The sequence below is a fragment of the Hippichthys cyanospilos genome, chromosome 8, assembly GCF_059441005.1.
Source record: "Hippichthys cyanospilos isolate Australia breed blue-spotted pipefish chromosome 8, RoL_Hcya_1.0, whole genome shotgun sequence".
Classification (NCBI taxonomy): Eukaryota; Metazoa; Chordata; class Actinopteri; order Syngnathiformes; family Syngnathidae; genus Hippichthys; species Hippichthys cyanospilos.
The window spans coordinates 2,066,290-2,088,703 of NC_142376.1; the positions used below are offsets into that span (position 1 = coordinate 2,066,290).

General features: G+C 42.4%; 1 protein-coding gene across 1 annotated transcript in view; it reads left to right on the forward strand.

The window, feature by feature from the left end:
* The window catches only part of LOC148419814 (ankyrin-3-like), a 77,654-nt gene that overhangs the window by 17,924 nt on the left and 37,316 nt on the right, over positions 1-22,414 (forward strand). The window contains exons 2-17 of the mRNA XM_088421040.1: positions 4,889-4,990; positions 5,965-6,063; positions 7,626-7,724; positions 8,853-8,951; positions 10,438-10,623; positions 10,764-10,784; positions 13,478-13,576; positions 14,732-14,830; positions 15,025-15,123; positions 16,034-16,231; positions 17,127-17,225; positions 18,377-18,475; positions 18,545-18,643; positions 19,085-19,282; positions 20,392-20,490; positions 21,192-21,290. Of these exons, the coding sequence (XP_088277166.1) occupies positions 4,889-4,990; positions 5,965-6,063; positions 7,626-7,724; positions 8,853-8,951; positions 10,438-10,623; positions 10,764-10,784; positions 13,478-13,576; positions 14,732-14,830; positions 15,025-15,123; positions 16,034-16,231; positions 17,127-17,225; positions 18,377-18,475; positions 18,545-18,643; positions 19,085-19,282; positions 20,392-20,490; positions 21,192-21,290 (1,794 nt within the window). The remainder of the gene's footprint in view (positions 1-4,888; positions 4,991-5,964; positions 6,064-7,625; positions 7,725-8,852; positions 8,952-10,437; positions 10,624-10,763; positions 10,785-13,477; positions 13,577-14,731; positions 14,831-15,024; positions 15,124-16,033; positions 16,232-17,126; positions 17,226-18,376; positions 18,476-18,544; positions 18,644-19,084; positions 19,283-20,391; positions 20,491-21,191; positions 21,291-22,414) is intronic.

The following is a 22,414-nucleotide window of genomic DNA, read 5'->3' on the forward strand; positions in this document are numbered from 1 at the left end:
CGAAGGTTTTTTCTTGCGTGTCGTATTCTTTTATGAATCGTCGGGATGTGAAAATGCAAAGGTGTTTGGCAGCAGACAAGTTTTTGGGGCCCGCCGCCGGGTGCCAGGGGATTTTTGCAACGCTACTGTGTGGGTTTTGTTTAGTCAGGACGGCCAGGGATCAAGTGAAACAATACAAGCGCTGCGGCCGCTCCGCTCAGCACATGACATCAACCCGCCTGCTATGTTTGTGCCAGCGGACGCCTTTGGATCTTTTGCGCTTTTCTCTGTGATCTTTTGGAGATTTCATTAACTTCTATTGAGAGAAAGCGGCTGTGTTTTTTTTTTCATAACGTCATCAAACGTAAATATATTTTTACTTTCAAGCCCCCAAAATGTTCGGTGACATCCACCCTGTTCCTGCATATGTATGTTTACATTAATGTATTCCAAGGCTGTTTCGTTTCGAAGAATTTTCAACAGCAATCCAGCGCTGCGGATTTCACTGACGGGAATACGCAGTTGCATGAAATAATTCCCTGCAGCAATATAAAAGCTTTCCCGCAATGATTATTTCTTGGATCGCAGCTTTTTGTCAACTACAAGTCCAACAATGCATAGCAAAAACATTGCATTACGCCAGTCAGGCTAAGCCAGTCAGTGAAGTCATTGAAAGGCTTGAAAATGTCATAAGTTGTCCGCCAGCGCCACCCGGGGGTTTTGAGGTCTCAATAGCAAAATTTCTATTGCACCCTGTTTGCAAGTTACCTCTGAATGAATTAATGCAAAAATCTGGAGAAATGCATGTTAAAACATTGGGTGTCCAAAATTGACAATATTTCCAATTTTGAATGGCAGTAAATGAGCCAGACATGGGCTAAATTTGACACCTACAGGGTGTACCTCTCTACCTCCCGTTTGCATGGTTTTACAAGGGATGGTAGTGTGGCATACTGAAAGTCGTCATGTTTTGACAATCTGTACAATATTTCCGCCTCCTAGTGTTTTTTTCGTATGCGTTTCCTTTGAAATCACACATCAAAAACATCTAAAAGCCCGAGTTGGATCCAAATATCCCCCAGGGGTTCAAATCGTTCAAATGCTCTGGACTGGATTCTGTCCGATGTTAAATCAAAATAAAACACTTCCAAATGTTTGCTTTGGAAGGATTATTAATATTTTTGCCCCCCCCCTTCGACCTTACAAAGCAAACCTGTAACTGAATTTTTGTTCGTTCATGTTTTCACAAATCAAATCAAAACAAATCAAATGGAAATTAAAACTTAAATCCCAGTCTGAATCGTAACCATTTAGACTAATTCTCATTTGAAAGAGAGAATTCCGACTTCTGCTCTTTAAAATTTCTGTTCAAGTTACATCACTTTCTGTTGGTGTAAAAAGCAGGATTGAAAAAGGAAGACATTCATTTTTCTTCAGAAAAAAAACTAGTGAGCTGAAAATCTGTTCTTCCTGGTGTTCATTCTTCTTCTTTAGTCTGTTTTACTGTGTCAGTAGTGTGCCACCGCCATCTAGTGATTGACAGTAGAATTACATCCAGAATAAATTACGAATTGTATCAAAAAATTTGCAATAATGCCTCAGAAAAATTGGACAATATGCATAATTTCTTTTTTCCTTTTTCCTAAAACAAAGAAGTTGTCGTAATCTCATTAATATTCCATGGCTGCCGCTATTGAACCCGAGGCGTAACCCGTTTTTTAATCAGACACGGGACGGCGAATTCTCATGTTTACAGCGCTTTTTTTGTTGTCTTTTTCCCCCACAAACGAGCGGCTTTTCCCAACCCCGCCAAGCCCCATTAAAAATAAATCAACGAGGCTCATCTCTTCACGTCACCCCCTCGCGTGTCGTTTTTTTTTTCTCCGAGGATTAACCTAAACTACCTCGCGGCGCCATTTGCTTTCAGCGTCCGATATTACGGGGAGGGGCTTAGCCGTATTTCTTTTCGTCCTTTGTGATACACCTTCATCTTGAACGGACGGATTTTCGGAGGGCGGAGCGTCCGACGCGTCGGCCGCCGAGAATTAAGGGATAAAACCACGACCGTTGGCGACTTAAACTCTTAAATCTGCCACTTAAGCCGCTGGCATAAAGAAGAAGAGAATATAATATCGTGTTCTGGGACGTCACGTGATCTCCTCGCCATTAGCTAAGTAAGCTAGTACGTTTGACCTACATCATAGTATTTGTTGGCGGAAATGGCCACGGCATATTCCGACCGGCGCACGTTGACGTCACGGCCGTGTTGTTGATCATGCGGGCGGGCTACAGCATAGTGCGCGCTTTCAGGCACCCGGACTTGCTTATGTAAGAAAGAGGACAACTGTTTGGATTTGGACCAGCACACACACACACACATGCTGCACAGATGTTATCCTGCATGGGAAACTTTGGCTTTAATAAGCCATGAATGAGTAAAAAATAGTGCCAGGTCATCAGAGAGGCTAGAGTCAGTTCCAGAAGTGTTTGGACAATATTTCCATGCGGTCCATGTGAAATAAGTGGACCTGTGACGCTTTGCGGAACCGCAGATAACGGGCGCGTATGGACCCGACAGAGACTGAACACAAAGTAACAAATGAGGAGGAGATTTAATAACAAAAGGAGCACGTAACACGCGAACGGGAATGGAGAATAAATCAAATCAAAACCCCAACAGGACGGCGACGTGGAAAATTGTGTCCAAAAACGAGTTACAAAATAAGGCGCTCGAAAAACGGGCTCGAGGGGAGAAAAAGTAACGACGAAAGAAAGCTCGGAAGTAACAACTGAGGGAGGCAACCAGGGGGCGGACGAATAAATACGACAAGAACAAACGAGGGAAAAACTGTAAAGGCAAGGGACGCAGACGCAACGGAGGTTCGGAGAATAATCCGACGCCGCCGCCCTGCTCCGGCTGCGCTAAATAGAGGATGGAATTGAGAACAGGTGCGCAGCCGGTGGTTCCGCCCCTTTCTTGCTTAGGCCCGTCCTGCAATATGACAAAGCCCCACAAGGGGGAGACGTGGCAGGTCATGACAGGACCGTGTTTTTCCGCGTCTTTTTACTCATGTTTTGAGCCCTGCGGCTTCTATCGAATTTTCCGCACTGTAAGGCGCACCGGACTATAAAGCGCACCCTCAATTAATGACATTTTAAATCTTTTTCCATGTATAAGCCGCAACTTTTTACTCATGTTTTGACGCCCTCGGCTCATACCGTATTTTGCGCACTATAAGGCGCATCGGATTAGAAGGCGCGCCCTCAATTAATGACATTTTAAAACATTTTCCATATATAAGGCGCACCGCATTATAAGGCGCAACAGTAGAAGCAGTCCAACTTTATTAGTAATTACAAAGCAACTTTCTGACGACTCCATTCACTCCCAAAATGAATAAACAACTGTCTTATGTTTTATTTTATTAGTGTTTCCCTGACAGTTTATATTTTAACAGCAAAGTATAACATGTAGTGCAACATTTATATCAGGGAACTTTTCCTCCCAGTGCAATGACAATATAGTAATTCTCAAAGTAATAACAATAATAACTCAAATAATAACTCTAAACTCTCAATAACATAATAACACAAAAAAGAAACAGGTAAAGCTTATTTTATCACTTCATTCCCCATCTACAAATCTCAATATTGATCCATATATAAGGCGCGCCTGATTATAAGGCGCACCATCAGCTTTTTTTAAAAAAAAATAAGGCTTTTGGGTGCGCCTTATAGTGCGGAAGATATGGTAGTCCAGTGCGGCTTATCTGTGTGTGTGTGTTTTTTTTTGTTTGTTTGGGTTTTTTGTTGTTGTTTTTCTTTGTTTGTTTGTTTTTTTTGCTAGCCACCAGCAAGCAAATGTGTGTATCTGTTCGAGGTGTCAATTTATGGAACAACGATCAAATAGAACCGAAAAGACGTGAATCAATGGCTGTGCTCAAAAAGAGTTTAAACAATTTATTATTAAAAAAAAAACACAATAAGAGCCTGTATAACGATAGGGTTTGGATCAGGTGGATTACTTGGCCTTAGCTATCAAAACAGAACGTTAATCATCTTTGAACATTCTTCAGCTGCTGTCGCAGAGGCCATGAGAGCCCAGATGTCCTCCGGGTCCACTTTGTCCGCAAAGGAAGACAACGTGTCCAGATATGAGCTGAAGTTCAAAGGTCCCCGTAATCAGGAAGTGACTCGGCGACATATTTTCCATTGACAAATTTGCACAGCGCCATGCCGCGTTTGTTTCCCGGACCGGTTTTGTTTCTGGTTCCCTCGGTTGTCGAGCAGGTTCCCGCGCCGACTGAAGAGTTATGCGCCCGCTCGGTCTTCTTTTCTGAAGCCGCGCCTCTCTGGCTCCCGAACAAAAAGACACACTTGTGCCAAGCGGCAAATGTCAACATGGAAAAGCGGAGATCGGTCTTGACTTTTTCAGCTTTTCCCCCCTCCCTTCCTTCCCTCGCTCACATTTTCTTACGGGGGCAAAAACACGCTCGCCTCATCGTTTCATTTTAGTATCGAAAGCTCTGCAGAGCGCGTCGGAGGCCGGCGCGGTCCGGAGAACTCCGGTGTCGGGACGGCGCCTCTGGGAATCTAAACATGCCGGGGATTTGAAGGAAGCCGCCTGCCCTTTGGGACGCGCGCGCTCGGGACAAAATCGCCGGCTTCCATACGGCTGGGATCTGCAGGATGTTTCGCTTTTTCGGGGGAAACTTTAAAACGCCGTGCTCTCGGACGATGGATCCTCGCGCGGATGCTAGTTTTGCCGTTCATCTCATATCGCGTGTGTCTAGGAATCATGACTGAGTTCTACCTGGTACATGGAAATACACATTTTTGTTATTGTTTATATATGTTCTGTTTGAACTCATTATTTTTCTTTCTTTTTTCTTTTTGCTTGTCCCTGTAGTCTGACAGTAATGCCAGTTACTTGAGAGCTGCCCGGGCCGGAAACCTTGAAAAGGTCCTTGACTACCTCAAGTCCGGGGTGGAGATTAACATTTGCAATCAGGTGAGTTGATTACAATTGCGATTTGAATTTGGTGTCATTGAATATATGCCAGGGGGGGCTAGAGGGTTTTTTTTTTAGGTTATTTTGGGTATTCAGCTTCCCTCCTGCTTTCTAAAAGCGTTTGTTAAGTTCATTGAAGAATGCTCCATCATTGCGGATATTTTTTAATGTAAAAAGCTGAATATTATATACGATTATATATTTTCTTGCTGTTGATTTTTATAACCGGGTGTCCTAATACTTTCTTTTTCTTGTTAAGAAATAGGGATACAGCTGTCATTTATTATGTCATTTGGGTACCTACGAAAACATTGTATTGAATAATTAAGTATTTGGATCAGATTGAAAACATTTTATTAAAAAACCATATACATATACACACACACGGGATATTAAAACATATTTCCACATTAAAATACAATTCAAATGGTCATCTTTTAATTTTTTTGTTTACTTGAAGACTAGTTACCTTTCTAGAATTATTGAGATTTTAGACAAATTTGAGTACGAAACAACGTGACGTCAAAACCACGCTAGCGTTTCTGAGTTCTGCTTCATTCAAAAGTGATCAGTAGGAACTGGAACTTTGTCAGTTGAGTTGCTTATATCGATAAAAGTGACTTTGAAAAGTAATCTGACGCCTCTCGCCAGCATATATGGGGCTGTTGAGTGTTTCTAGTTGCCAATATTTCATTATTTTGATAGAAAGTTAAATATTGTGTTCAATGGCAAAAAACAATACAGTTGTAATTTAATTTTTGCGATACCGGAACATTGTGATATTTTTGCTCATAGTTATAACATCATTAGAATTTCATATCAGCCCATGCCTATTCACAGCTACCGTATTTTTGGACGATAAGCAACTTTTGTTGCAAAAACAGCCAGGAAAACAAACAAATCGTTAGCAACTTTTTTCTTATGATTTGAGCCCTGCAGCTTTATTTTTATCCCGCTTGATTCCTTTTTCTCAGAATGGTCTGAACGCTCTCCATCTTGCCTCCAAAGAGGGCCACGTGGAGGTTGTGGCTGAGCTGCTGAAACTCGGCGCCGCTGTGGACGCGGCTACCAAGGTAAGCCGCGCTGCGCTCGTCACCTCCGGTGATTTAGAGCGCCGTTTTTTTTGTTTTTTTTTTCCTGTGGATGGGCCGCAGGGATTATAGCTGTGCAAGAGTGCAGCCTCTACCGTTTACTTGATAGGTGGGGATCAACGGAATTTATTTTGAATTATGAATCATTTGCTGCAGGAACGGTATTAAGAAGACGTTTTGGGGGGAACAACAAATCCTAACGGTATGCATTATGGGAGGGGTCTGCTTTCATCTGATGCTAATAAACGCTTTTGCAGGGGAAATATTATCCCCGTTAATGTCTGGCAGTGGTAAATGTGGCCCCGCCCCTGCGCCACAGGCTGCAAACCTTCTGCTGACAAATACATAATGTGATGAAATATTCAAGAAGAAGGGAAGAGTCTCCCCAATTAGAGTCTCGCCATCGGGACCCCGAGCGGTCTGAGGGATTAGCGGGAAGTCTTGGGGGTTCATTGTGTGCTTTCAAGCTTTTTACATTCCTAGTTTGGATATTAACCCTTGGGGTTTTCACCCCAATAAGCCTGGCCTTATTTTCACCCAACTTGGGCTGACTTTGAAAGGCTCATAACATTGTCAAATATAAATATATATATTTATATAAATGTATACATGATGTTTTTAGGGAGGCTTGTTGATCATTATTAGAAATGAAAATAATATTTTTAATAAAATACTGATGGGACAACAAAATCTCTGAGCCTGTGGAAGTGGGAATTTTCGACCTAATTTTCCAAGTATCCTAGACTTATAAACAAGTAATAAATGTGACTGTTTTTTCGTAGTACAAAGCAAGTTATCTGACAGATTCAGGCAACCCGGAACATTTAATAAACAAACAGGAAGGAAGACAACTAGGTTATTTTTCTCACGAGGAGAGCAGACAGGAACCTTGCAGTCTAGTTTCAAATCCTTTTCGCCCCTCATTTGTTCATTTGGGTTGACCCGAGGTACAAAAGCTGCCCTAAAGGGTTGGGGGAAACATTTGGCAACAATGTAAACAATCAGGTTGTGATACAGTTTACAAGTCCATGCTGCTATCTTCTTTCCCAGGAACATCATGTGCGATGCGCTTTGTTTTGGTCACGACGCCTGTTTCTTATCATCATAATCATCCAAAATGAGTGAAGAAAATCGAGACTGGATTTTCGTTTTTTACGCCGCATCGCCCGGCCTTTGTTTGACGATACGCAAGTTCCGTTTGAACCAAAACATTCCCAATAATCAAATGTACCCCGGTAAAGTACAAGGCACACGTGTCACTGCAAACGTGCAGTCCATCACGTGGCTGGACGGGACAGCCCGCGGGGTCGTTTCTGCCATCGCGGGGACGGCGCAGGTTCATAAACGCCTCCCGCCAGCATATTTACGAGCGAGCCTCGGCGAGAGCTCTTTTACGCGTGGCATCGGAAATGACCCGGCGTTGGCAGCGCGGGCGCCTTTGGAAAAGCCAAATGTGTCGGCGCGATATAAACAGACCGCACGCGCATGCACAACAGGTGTGCGAGAGCTTAACAGAATTCCCGCGCTTGTTCCCCGCGATCCAGAAAGGAAACACTGCCCTGCACATAGCTTCGCTGGCCGGCCAATCGGAAGTGGTCAAAGAGCTGGTGACCAACGGAGCCAACGTCAACGCACAGTCTCAGGTGAGTCCCGAACAGGTCCCGCAAAGCAAAAGCAGACGCAAAAACCTGGCCTCCCTTTCGCTTGATCACATTTGAGCAACGGGGCCCGGGAATCTCAGTCTGGCTCCGCGCCTAGTAGGCTTCTACCTTTCAAACAGCCGCCGGCCGGCGTCACATTTTACTGCTTGTTCTGTCATGTCAAGGTGAAATCAAGGTCTTCATACTTTCAGTTTTTTTCTTACCATCCCCTCGAGTCCTGAATTTAGTTCGACTATCAAAATGGCCGTGTTTTTGCTTGAAAGTAGACGCTAAGCCTATAATGCATGACGCACATAAACGTATGATGCAAATTAGCAACAGCAGGCAACAAAAAATTCTAAAAAGCACCCGATTCCATTTCGTGTACGCGGTTTCCTTAAAGGGACAATGTGTAAGCTTTTGACCGTTGTATTGCTTTTTATTGTATCAGCCTTTCCGTTTTAGGGTTAGTATAAGACACTCCTGATTCAAATGATTAGAATCATTTTCAAGCTCTTAATCATGTCAATGTGGTGGGGAGAGAAAACCTGAAAACATGCAGGATACCGGCCCTCGAGGACTGAAGTTCGACACCTATGATTTAAAGCAATGTAGTCAAACTCCGGTCCTCGAGGGATGCTATCTTATATGTTTTCAGACCTTCTCAAACACACTTGATTCAAATGATTAGGATACGTTTCAAGCACCTACAGAGCTTGCGAATTCGCTAATCTTTTGAATGATTCTCGAGGGCCGGTATCCTACATGTTTTCCAAATTTCTCCCACACCCACCTGATTCAAATGATTAGAATACTTTTACCTTTACCTTTACCTTTACCTTTACCTTTACCTTTACCCTTACCTTTACCTTTACCTTTACCTTTACCTTTACCATTAGGTTGTCATTTGAATCTGGTGTGTTGGGGAGAGAAAAATCAGAAAACATGTAGGATACCGGCCCTCGAGGACTGGTGGAGTTTTCTTACGTGTTTCCTGGAAACAAGAGTTTTCTTTACATGTAAAAAAAATGTCTCTACTTACGATTAAATCCACGTTACGGAATGACTTCCGAACACGTAAATTTCATAAGGAGAAAACATTTTCATGCATCCGTTTTGTTTGTGCCGCAGAATGGCTTCACTCCTCTGTACATGGCAGCCCAGGAGAATCACCTGGAGGTGGTACGTTTCCTTCTGGAAAACAGCGCCAGCCAGAGTATGGCCACCGAGGTACCGGACTAACCCCGTCCTCGTCCCGTCCTACTTTTATTGATTGCCAGTCGGGCCAAGCGACCTTGAGCGTATCGATGATGATTTTCTCCCCGCTCGCTTTCTCTTGGCTCCGATTTAGCGTCGCGCTAACGCTACGCGCCAAGCAGTCGCAGTGGACTGATGGAGGCTAAATGTCACGAAACACAGATACGCACAAATACGTGATCACATGCGCACGCTCATATTGCACAGTATAGTTGAGTGCACGACAACCCATTGCACCTAATGCGCTTGCGTTATACATTTTCCTTACGTAACCGTACATTAGTGTCCTTCACGCGGGGGCTTAGGAATGCAAAACAATACAATAAGCCGTTCGTTTGTCTGACATGTTGTAAGATTTATTATTCATGCAGCTTATAATGGCCTGTAAGCACATTTTACAGAGTTATACTCAGGCTGTACGTTCACGAGGAGATCTAGTAGGAATTTATGGTAAAGTTAAGTGCTATATTTTATTCATAAGCGGACTCATCGCTGCACCTGTGTAGCTTAGTAACGCGCAATCACACTGGAAACGGCTCTGCAACTACTTTGTTAGCGGATTTCACAGCGCTAATATGTTGCTACACCCTCATGTTTAAAGATACACTGAAAATGACACTTACATGCTAGCTGCTAGCTTTCACAATGCTAATATGGTGCTACTGATGTCATGCACACTAAATACACTCTGGAAACAACTCTTACCAGCTAGCAACTAGTTAGCTGCGAGCTTTAGCAATGCTAATATGGTGCTACAGACTCATGTTTTGAATAAACATTGGAAACGACTTACATGATAGCAAGTAGCTAGCTGCTAGCTTTCACAATGCTGATATGGTGCTACAGACTCATGTTTTAAATACACAGTGGAAACGACTCTTACAAGCTAGCGACTAGTTAGCTGCTAGCTTTAACAATGCTAATACGGTGGTAAACCTCATGTCATTGAAAACGACTCTCAAATGCCAGCAACTAGATAGCTGCAAGCTTTCACAATGCTAATATTTTGCTACAAACTGATGTTTTAACACAGTGGAAACAAATCTTACAAGCTAGCAACTAGTTAGCTGCTAGCTTTCACAATGCTAAGACGGTGCTTCAGACTTTCATGTTTTAAATATACTTTGGAAACGACTCTTGCCTGCTAGCAGCTAGCTAGCTGCTCTCCATCACAACGCTAATACAGGGCTACATACTGACATGTTTTCAAATACTCAGTGGAAAGGACTCTTACAAGCTAGCAGTCAGTTAGCTGCTACCTTTCACAATGCTTATATGGCACACGTCAGAAACGACTCTTACATGCTAACAACTAGTTAGTCACTAGCATTCATGATGTTACAAACTTTCACGTTTTAAATACGCCCTGGAAACGCTTTCATGCTAGCATCTACTTAGCCGCTAGCTTTCACAATGCTAATTGCAATTGTGATCTTTTCTTTCTTTCTTTCTTTTGCAGGACGGCTTCACCCCTCTGGCGGTGGCTCTCCAGCAGGGCCACGACCAGGTGGTCTCCTTGCTTCTGGAGAACGACACCAAGGGCAAAGTACGCCTGCCCGCCCTGCACATCGCCGCCCGCAAGGACGACACCAAGGCGGCGGCACTGCTCCTCCAGAACGACCACAACGCAGACGTGGAGTCCAAGGTGAGTTTGGAGTGTTTTTAGTTTTTTTTTAAATTCTATTTGAACTACTTGCCTCCACTTTTGAGGATCTTCTCGGCTCCTCGCCCTTGTAGTTTTCCTCACTAATGGAACGTTCTCTCCTCTCTTGGCTGACTTTGTAGATGATGAATAGAACAACAGAGGTACACCTCAACTTAGTTTCTCCATCTCAGCTCATAAACAGTATGAAAAAAAAACTACCCTACCCCCAAAACAGTTCCCGAGACCTATTGCGGTTTTGAAGCCCCTTTGTCTCAAACCTTCCTCTTGTTTCCATTTAACGCCATTCTTCTCCTCTCCCATCCATTCACTCATGTAGCAAACAGAATTGGAAAAAGACGATTTTGGATTCATGGCGCATGTTTTGCTGCCTCTTGGTAGTCGCCAAGTTCTCCTTGACTTTGAATGGTTTCACGGTGCCTGAAATGGAAGCTTCGGCTGTTATTTTTGGCAAGTGGAAAACTCCACTTCAACGTCTTGATTCTGTGATCCATGAAACTGATGAACTCATTCAATCCCAAAGACGGATGTTGACGTTTTTTTTTAAGAGTTAATACATTCAATGCTAAGTACTTATTTACATTTTTGTTCAAGTCTTTGGCTCAAAGAGGGTCTGAAACCGGCTGGTATTAAATGAACCGAGAACTGAAGTAGTTAGTTACTTTTGGTAATTAAGTACGAGTTCTTTGATATTCGGTACTAAAGTAATCGGTAACTTCAGGTAATTAAGATCTGACCTAATTGATTACTTTAGATACTTCAATACAAAAGTAATCCATTTTTTTTCCGGCGGTTACGTACCAAAGGAAGTGATTGGGTACTAACGTAATTGATTATTTTAGTACTAAAGTACTTTAGAAGAAGAACCAGTTACTTATTTACCTAAAGTAACTTTATTTCCGTATTCATTTAGAACCAGCCATTATAGGCAAAGACTTGAAAAGAAAAACAGGAATAAGGACCTGGGATTGAATGCACGAACTTAAAAAAAAAAAAACGTAAAAATGTGTACTTGGGATTGAACGTGTTAATACGATAACCAGTATGTGGAGCATGTGGAGCGGTTATCAGCTGTGGCTTGCCCTCAACCCGCATGGCAACAGCTTGTCCTTGCTGCTAGCTTACTGGGCTACACTTCTCATTTGGCGTGTGAATGCCAAATTCGAAGGTCCCTCTTGAAGTCGCCATGTTCACATGGACGCGTTTGCACCGAAACGTCAACTTTTAGTCGGCCATTTTGGTTTAAAGCCGAATTCCAGCTTACATTTATCTTTTAGAAGGAAATGTTGGAAAAGTGATACTATTCAAACAAAGACCAGAGGTCATTTGAGTAGGTACAAAATTCATGGCAAATTTATCCCAAACGTGCACTATTTGGGAAAGGAGTCACTATAACCCAGTTTGACAACAATTTGCCTCATGTTCCAATCAATTTGCTCTTAATTTGAAAACAAGAACGCACTGTTCCTGTCACAGCATTACAAAGCATTAAATAAGCGTTGGTAATACATGCAGGGACCCTGTTCAAATCTCACACACCTTCTAAAGTGTCAAGTTTTTAGATTTCACGACGTGAAATTTTTAGGATGGAGCTTGAAAATGTGAGCGTGAGGCCCCGTTCTTTGCTTCCTGTAGTCTTTTATTTTTTTTTTCTTCCATACTTAAGCTTACTTTCACCCCCTTAAATGCTGCCATTCAAGAGAAAAGAATCCTCCGCCCGCACTCGGATCTGTTCCTAAATATTGGAATCCAACAAGAGCGCTTGTTCGCATGGGATTCGCCAAGACACGCTGTGAATTCATTTGGGCCTTGGGCGACTCTCAGCGTTCGCGCAGTTTCCGAGGGAATTGCGTGTTCCAATTTCCTAAAGACTTTTGCATGGTACTCCCCAAATACAACAACAAAACAGAAGAAATCTCATCCTTGTAAATTCTTCATATTTGTTTTGTGTTCCTTTCAGTGAGTTATGAATCTGTGGCGCGTTAAATCAAGCGTGTTTTGGATTTCCCACAATTTAAGCGGTCTGTGAACGCCTCTCCGGTATAACTTTGAATGCATTTGAAGCAGCTCCTTTCTTTTCTTCGAGTTGATTTGACCAGAAATACCAGAAGTTGGACACCATGTGATTGTGTGTCCGTTTTCAAGGGGAATCTTATATTTGGGGAATTACGGTATCCGTCGGCAAACACCTTCTTTCCCCCGGATTATCAGGAACGTGGAACGATTACGCAACTTCATGCGGAACTGTTGTGTCACTTAAACAGCTGTCGCTCACTTAAGCCAGGAAATGAGTCTTATCCAGTGACAGCATGCGACTGTGCCATAATAATATTGATCTAATTATACACCCAAAAAATTCAATCGTAATTCATCCGTACAAAAAGCCACAGATGCGTTTTGCTAATTAATGTTGGCTGTCAAAAAACGTAGCTCGACTCAACCAATCACAGGATGGAAGAATGCTGACATCATCGAGGGCCTGTGGGAGATTAAATTGCCAAGGCAACACGGATACTGAAATCCGATTGGGTGAAAAAACGGACCCATTCTGGAAGCAGTGCAGCCAAGAAAAAAAATGCGATGAAATGAGACTGCAAGGTGATAAGTGTAGGTCAGTGCTTCTGATAGCGTTTAAGCTAGCAGCTACCATTGAGTGAAGCACTTCCATAAGCAGATGGGACACGAAAATATGATCTTCTCGTCAGTATTGACTTTGAAACGTCAAGCGTGTCCGCGTCAGAGGAGGCTTAAATATCGGCGTGGATTTCTGTGCGCGCGTGTGTGCGCTTGTTATGATTTGTGATCAAGTGTTCTTTGGTGTGTGTGTTCCAATCAGAGTGGCTTCACCCCACTTCACATCGCAGCCCACTACGGCAACATTAACGTGGCCACTCTGCTTCTGAACCGAGGCGCCGCTGTGGACTTCATGGCCAGGGTGAGTTTAGTGCACCCTCTGCTGTCTGGGAGGTGAATTGCATATGTACGCCAATCACGGTCCCATGATTAAAATTGTTTCTATAACAAACACTGAAAACATGGTAGCTAAATTGTAGTTTAAAAAAAATAAGTCAAAATCACAAGATTGCTCCAAAATGATGGTAATTTTCTTCCAAAACGTGTTATATATTTTTTTATATTTTTATTTCTAAGAGTAATACACTGGAAATTAATCTAGTGAATATTAAGTCAATTTACAACGTAAAAAAAATGTTGGATTTGTAGCCGCAGTGCTTGTATTAAAAGTCTGGAGCCCCGATACGTGACTTAAATTCAAGTTTGTGAATACACAAAATCATTTGGTAGTAAGTGAAGCTTGGTAGAACATTAAAAGAGATAACGATGCAGGTAGCTGACTACCTAGCTAGCTTTCTGACTAGCTAGCTAATTTACACAAGACCTCATAAGTTATTTTGAACATAAAATGATATAATAATATGATAGCTATGTAGTGTGAATGAAATACAGATGCATCTCAATAAATTGGAATATTGCAAGAATCTGTCTCAATAGTATAATTCAAAAAGTGAAACTTTTATCATTTACCATGTACAGTGAAATATTTCCTGACTTTGAAAAGGAGGATTATAATTAACTAAAGCTAACTAAAACCCCAAAGCTAGCATCTCAACACATTACAGTATTAAATCAGAGGACAATTATTTGTTGTCCTCTGTTCACCTGTATACTGTGTTTTTTTGTGTGTTTTGTGTCTTTACATAGTCCTACTAAAATAGATCAAATTCCCTATATTTAATTGTGACGCTTATGCACAAAGGTAATACAGACAAACATTTTGTTCCAAAGTTATTTGCTTATTGGCTTGAAATTCGTTTCTATATCCGACATAAGCGAAGCAAAGTGAACAAAGGTACATAATGCTAATGTCGCTAATGTCTGGCGGATTGTTTGCGCTTTCGTCTGGCATTAATCACACGTTAGCTCCGCGGAAGTAGGAGGCACGCGGACTGGAATAGGCGCGCGCGCTCCGTTATCATAGTAATTAAGCGCCGCTCAATGTTTGTTTTGTGACTGTCTCATAATGAACCGGCGCTTGTACTCATTTGCCATTGTCTCTTTCCCGCCTCTTTAGAATGACATCACTCCGCTCCACGTGGCCTCCAAGCGAGGCAACAGTAACATGGTCAAGCTGCTTCTGGACCGAGGCTCCAAAATAGACGCCAAGACCAAGGTGACGACATAGATTTTGAAAAAAACCCGGCGCACTAAAGCTGCAAAAACCGAAGCGCAAAGTGGCATTGTAACACTGTAGACGTATTATTCATTGCACGTCATTACAATGGTGCCGTAAGACCGGGGGTAGAATAGAACTAAGTGTTTGGGAGGCAAATATGTTATTTGATCCTTTTCTTGTTCTCCCTGCAGGACGGTCTGACTCCGCTTCACTGCGGTGCAAGGAGCGGCCATGCACAGGTGGTGGAAATCCTGCTGGACAGAGGCGCTCCCATCCTCTCCAAGACCAAGGTACTGACTCGGGAGGATCAGGAAAGGTTCTAAATTCTTAAAGAGTAGAGTTTGTTTTGCGGGAACATGGCAAAATCAAGTGGTACCTTGACTTGTGAGTTTTGCGAGTTGACGAAAATGACGCTACTTAGATGGCGGCATGGACTTCACAGCAGTTGTAATTGATCTGAATTATTTGTTTATTTTTTATTTTATTTTTATCTGAATTTTTTATTTCATTTTATTTTATTTATTTTGTTATTTTTTATTTTATTTCTTTTTTATTTTTTTTATTCATCTTAATATCATTTATTTTAATTTATCGTCTCATGTATATTATAAAATGAACCTAAATTGCTCTATAGGCATTAAAAAAAAAGCAGGTTTACAGAGGATGAGAAGCAGAGGTTTTAATACTTTCAGATTTCCTTACAACAGGATTGAACTAAATTGTGTGCCGCCCTCAAGCGGTCAACAACGGAATTACATCCAAGGCAACAAACCCGTTAACATGAAAAACGGGGGGGTTATGCAGTGTTAAAAACAAGGCCCAAATTTGATCCTGAAACTTTGTCAACTTATATTTCGAGGTACCACCGGATGCGAGTTTTTCCAAGCGCAATAAAAGTTGAATAAAGGAGCTCTCCTCACCATACTCTTCCAGTCAACTAGCGGCGCTTTTGTTGGCGCCGAGACGTTGGCGCGAGCCAACCCCAATGCGTCCGCTTTGACCCGGCCGGATCCCAGATGTAACCGCGTAGACATTGTTGTAGCGTTATAACAATGCTCCCGCAGTCTCCCGGCCAACTTCCTCCACAGTCTTTTCGCCGACGTCCACCTGACTGACGCGTCCCCTTCCTGTCTGTCCATCTGTCTACGTGTGGGCGTTTCTCCGTCTTTCCCCGCCCGCCTCCTCTCCGTTCATCTTCAGAACGGCCTGTCGCCGCTGCACATGGCCACGCAGGGCGACCACCTGAACTGCGTGCAGCTGCTGCTGCAGCACGACGTGCCGGTGGACGACGTCACCAACGACTACCTGACGGCGCTGCACGTGGCCGCCCACTGCGGACACTACAAGGTGGCCAAGCTCATCGTGGACAAGAAGGCCAACCCCAACGCCAAGGCCCTGGTAGGAGGCCCACTCAGGCTCAATTTTTCATTTTCGGGCCGGTGGGGTGTTCGGAAAAATCCAAAGACGCATTCCACGTCGCGTTACGCATCTTCTGGCATTTTAAATGTATAAAATGTACACGTTTATAATAATCAATCACTGTAGCACATGGGTGTCAAACTCGAGGCCCGGGGGCCAGATCCGGACCGCCGCATCAATTTATGTGGCCCGTGAATCCTGGGCAAACTTCAAATTTCTGGTTCAAATACTAAATTTGCAAGTTGTCCTCAACATTTAAAAATTTGAGGGTAAAAATAACAAGCATTTTGTGTTCCCAATATCTCTTTTGAACAGTTTTTACCGGGCGCTTATTTCAAAATTAGTGTGTGACAAACACACCTAAGATTGATTTGATTTAACAATTATACCGGCCCTCTGACAAAAATTATAACTACCATGCGGCCCCCGATAAATCCGAGTTTGATACCCCTGCAGTGTAGCACATTTAGTAATTAAATTACTAGCACTTTTACTACCCAATTGATTACTTAAGTGCATACTAGGTAACTACTGAAGTAATCAATTAATTTAGTACAGTGGTTAATCATTTTTCGGGTACTAAAAATAAACCACGATAAGCAAAATCTGCCAAGTAGCCATCTTAATTGATTTACAATTATTATACATGTTTTAAGGCTGCAAAAAATACAATAAAATTAAACTCACAATTCACTTTCTCAGACGGGAATGAACTTTTTCTCACATTTGTTTCTCATTTAAAAAAAGTGAGCCGAATTATAGCGAGGGACCAAATCAATTACTTTATACATTTATTACTTTTGGTATTTTACTACCAGAGGGTTAGTACGGTTGCATTTATTGCACGTGGCTAAGTGTGGTTATTTCTCCGCAGAATGGTTTCACGCCGCTTCACATCGCCTGCAAGAAGAACAGAGCCAAAGTAATGGAGCTGCTGCTGAAGCACGGAGCCTCCATCCAGGCAGTGACTGAGGTGCAGATGAACATTTTTTTATTTACTTCATCAAAGTTGTGGCGCAACACACCATAGATAAGCAACACACCATAGATAAGCTAACAGAAATGAGCGTGTCATGATAAAACATCACACATGCTAATTTAACACGCATTGAGTAGCAACACACACAAACAAATCATTCAATAATAGAAGACTAATCTTTATATTGATACAACAAAACGGTTATTCAAATCATTTAGCTAATGAAAGTGTGGTAGCTTAAAGCTAACAGGACCGTATAATGCAAAATGCTAAGTGTTCAACCAAACAATTTAATTTAATTGAATGAAAGTCTGCTGGCTTACTGCTAGCTTACTGCTAACACAACACGTATAATGCAAAATTCCAAATCTAAACTGATAGATTCGCATGAATGTTAAAGTAATTATAAACTGCCACACAACTGCTCCTTTAGCACGCACACCTAGCTTAACCTAGCTTAATGCTAGCGGTACACATACAGCCTAAAATACCATGGCCAAGCTGTCGTAAATTAGCGTAAATGTTGAAGTAATTGTGAACCTTCATACCTTCATACAGAGCAGCAACACATGCAAAGCATACACCAAAACAACAAAAATCCAAAGTTTTTAACCACATCAAAGCATGCTAGCTTAATGCTAACATTCCACATGTAATGCAAAACGTCATAGATAAGCAGTCATAAATTTGAAAGGATGCTAAACATAAACATTGTATACAGAAAAAAACCCTCAAACATCATTTATTTTCATATATACAAGGCGCGCTAGCTTAATGCTAACAGAACACACAGGATGCGAAATCCCATTGCTAAACTGTCGATAATTAGCATAAATGCTGACGTATTTATAAACATTCACACAGCTGCTAATTTAACACACCCACTGCCATAACATTCAAGGAGCGCATACGCACATTTAAATACCAAAATGTTCAAAGAAGTAATGGAATCTCATCTCAAAAACGCATACTAGCTTCATTCAAACGTCATAGCATGCTAATTTGAAAATTAGCGCACACAACACATAGAGAACACACAACAACAACAAAAACCCGACATTGTATATTAAAAAACCTCAGCGTTCAAGCAAACGATAGATTTTCCATACTTTGCCGCAGCGTCTAAATCAAACGTTTCCCCGCAGTCGGGCCTGACGCCGATCCACGTGGCGGCCTTCATGGGCCACGAGAACATCGTGCACGCGCTCACACACCACGGAGCTTCACCCAACACCACAAACGTGGTAAGAGAGGCGCTACCGCGTCGTTGAAAAACTTTCTCGGTAGAAATCTGATGGCCGTCTTTCCTCCAGAGAGGCGAGACGGCCCTCCACATGGCAGCCAGGGCGGGCCAGGCCGACGTGGTTCGATACCTGCTTAAGAACGGAGCCAAAGTGGAGACCAAGTCCAAGGTGCGCATTCCCCCAATGGAGAACGGAAGAAGAAACACTTTTTGGGGGGGTCGTTTTGTGCAAAAACACCCAGAAATATTTTGTTGGTCCAAAACTGGTTATTTTTAACCCGGCAAAATAGGACAACAAAGTTCATTTAAAATATCTGGACTCTGAACGATCAACATCTGTATTATATTGACCAAGATAAAGGCATATCAGCTTTTGCAACAAAAAAAAAGTCACGATAACATACTTTATGTTCCAATCAATTTGCTCTCAATTTGAAAAGATTCACTGTTTTTGACACAACACCGAAAAGTTTTCAAACTCAGTATACAAGCTGTTAAAACGTATCATTAAAACGTGTTTTGGAGCGGCATGAAAAATAAATTAATACCGATGTCGCATAAGTGTGCACACCCCCATATAATTGAGCATTGACATCACCTGGCCTTGCAGGACGACCAGACGGCGCTGCACATCTCCAGTCGACTTGGGAAGGTGGACATCGTGCAGCAGCTCCTGCAGTGCGGCGCCTCGGCCAACGCGGCCACCACCTCGGGCTACACGCCTCTGCACCTGGCGGCCCGCGAAGGCCACCGGGATGTCGCCACCATGCTCCTGGAGAACGGAGCCTCGCTCTCCTCCTCCACCAAGGTCAAACAGAAATATAGGAGGAAGATTTACGTCTTTCGGTCACACGGTTGGTGAAGGCTTGTTTCCCAAATGACTACCGACACACAAAATGATCTGGCGGGTCGGATCTGGCCCGGGGCCTTGACTTTGACACCCGTGATCCAAAGAGTCTTATCATTTAATCACGAGGTATTTTTTGCCACCCGTTCTTCATCAGGTGCTTCCCACAAATCATCTGTATTCTTCATTTCTGATTGAAAAGTTTGGCTGACATACGTAATTGTTTTGTTGGCGTTCCCTTTAGCACAGCTCCATCTAGTGGATGCATAACGCAACCCCAGCCTCTACTGTACTGTACCATCTATTCTATGCGCCTTATAATATATGAAAACAGTTTCAAAATAGGCCATTTGTTGAAGTCGCGCCTTATAATCCGGCGGTACGCCTTATAGTGCGAAAATACGGTACTTGAGTATCACGAAAAAGAAAAATACTAATGTATAGAGAATACTGCACGAAAGTACTGTAAAATACAGCACCTGTGTATAACACTCCTCCTTAAAATCACCCATGAAAGCAGTTTTTTCTTTGTACTTTTACTGCGTATAATATTGTACCTTGATTTTATAATATTTTTATTGTTAGAGCAATAACTTAATCGATACTTACCAATGAAATGAAAATGATTTTAAATCCAGATACCAATGATTAAATTATTTCAAAGTATTTTTACCCAAGCCACTACTGTAGCTTCTATTCTATGTGCCTTAGAATGCGGTGCGCCCTATATATGAAAATAGATTGGGCCATTTGTTGAAGGTGCGTCATAGAATGCGGAAAATATGGCAATTACACACAAGGAGGTCATCAAGCTGCGAAGGACATTTTATAATGGAAGTGGTTTAAGCATGTGTGTTGCTTTGGGGGCTTTTTGCCAAGGTGACCTCTGTCAGCCAAACAGATTAATGGAGGGTAAACCCCACTGGTGCGCACACACCCAATTACACGGAAACGCACGCGCGCTGCATCTTTCGGGACATCACCCCAAGTCAGCTGTTCCCAAGAAATGATGTCACCCCATCATCAAGTATTTTTATTTTCTGGGCGGGCGGGGTTGTGTCTTTCAACAGAAAGGCTTCAGTCCGCTCCACGTGGCGGCCAAATACGGCAAGATGGAGGTGGCCAGTCTGCTCCTGCAGAAGAGGGCCGCGCCGGATGCTGCGGGCAAGGTGAGGAGACCATTAAAAAAAAAAAAAAAAAAGGAGCAGATATAGGCTTTGAAGACCCTCTTAAGGGAGTCCACTTCAGTCCTCATGTGCGTAAACTACTGAACTTACTGAGCTCCAAAATTCCATATTTCATTTGGATATGGGACACCGAATGATGTCAAATGTAATTTATGTGCTGACAAGCTTCCCTTTTTTGATCGATTATTACCATCGTACCATAGTACCGTCTTGATGTTTCCACCGGAGCATTTTCACCAGTTTTTGGGCAAATCTTCCTCCCGCGTTGAACTCGAGAAGAAAAAACCCCCAGAATATTTCTTGGCTCCTGTTATTTAGTAGATTACAGACGGGTGACTCGGTCGTGCTAACCGTTGAGTGCGCGGAATGCCGTGTGGGCGGCGTCCAAAAATGCGGGGGCGCACTATTGAACTGTGGGCCATTGTTATGGGAAAATGTTAAGTGACCCGTTTAAACGCATTAAGCGTCATTTGTTTTGTTTTTATGTTTTTTTTGGTGCATTGTTATGCATTGTTTACATTTCATCATCATCCCCTGTTAGATGTTCTTCTAAATGTTTGCATGAACTCACTTACTTTGGCGGTTCTTTCTTTCTTGCTCGTGTGTGTGTGTCCGTGACCTTCTAATCTGCCTCTGGTTGTGTGTCACGCATGTGTGTGTGTGTGTGTTTTGGGGCGTTTCAGAGCGGGCTAACCCCACTGCATGTAGCCGCTCACTACGATAATCAGAGAGTAGCCCTGCTGTTGCTGGATCAGGGAGCTTCCCCGCACGCCGCCGCAAAGGTACACGCAGCACACAAGCGGCCGCGTGTGTGTGTGTGTGTGTGTGTCCTAATCACGTTTCAACGTCCCATTTCTCCCGTTCCCAATTGATGTCAGCTCACGTTGGTGCTCTTTGGTGATGGTGATGTGTCGTCGGCTCTCTTTCTTTTCGTTTGTAACTTGACGCATCCAAATCATTTGTGATCAAATCTGTTGTTAACGGGTGATAGAAAACTGGCGTGTTTATTGTGTTTTAGTTTCGACCCCTTGTTGGGTCAAATTGACGAGGGTCAAATCCCAAACCTAATTTGCTGGGTAAATAACCCAGCATTGGTTTGGTTGCTCTGTGATTGATTGATTGATTGATTGATTGAACACCTATGATCACATTTCAAGATTTAAAAACAAAAATGCAAAAATGTGAGAGGGAGAGAGGTGTGAAAGAGGAAGGAAGGAAGGAAAGAAAGAAAGAAAGAAAGAAAGAAAGAAAGAAAGACAAACACAAAGACAAAGCAAGAAGAAAGGAGAACAAAGAAAGAAAGAAAAAAGCAAAGGAATGGAAAAAAAGAGACAGAAAGAAAGCAAAAAGTGAAGAAAAAAAGAGAAGAAAGATAAAAAGAAAAAGGGACCAAAGAGAAAGACAAAAGAAGAAAGGAAAAAGAAAGAAAGAAAAAGAAGAAAGGAAAGAAAGAAAGAACAAAGGAAAGGAAGAAAGATAAAGAGAGGTGAGGAAAGAAAGAAAGAAAGAAAGAAAGAAAGAAAGAAAGAAACAGAAAGAAAAAACAAAGAAAGAAAAAATGAACAGAGTAAATAAAGAAAGAAATAGAGCGGTAAGGAAAGGAAAAAGAAAAAAACAGACAGAAAGAAAGAAAAGAAAGAAAGAATGGAAGAAAGAGAGAGGAAAGGGAAAAGGAAAAAAGGAGAAAGAAAAAGAAAAGAGCAAAGTCAAAAGAACAAAACAAAGAAATCAAAGGGGAAAGGAAAAAGAGACAGAAAGAGAAAGAAAAAGAAGAGAGGCAATGCAAAAAGGGGAAAAGAAAGGAAAAAAGAAAGAATGAGTGAAATGTGTCATTTTGTGGACAACTGCCCAGAAAGTTCGGTTTGTTTTTGAGCGGAATGGGTTCCTTTCCCAAAAAGTCGGCCTT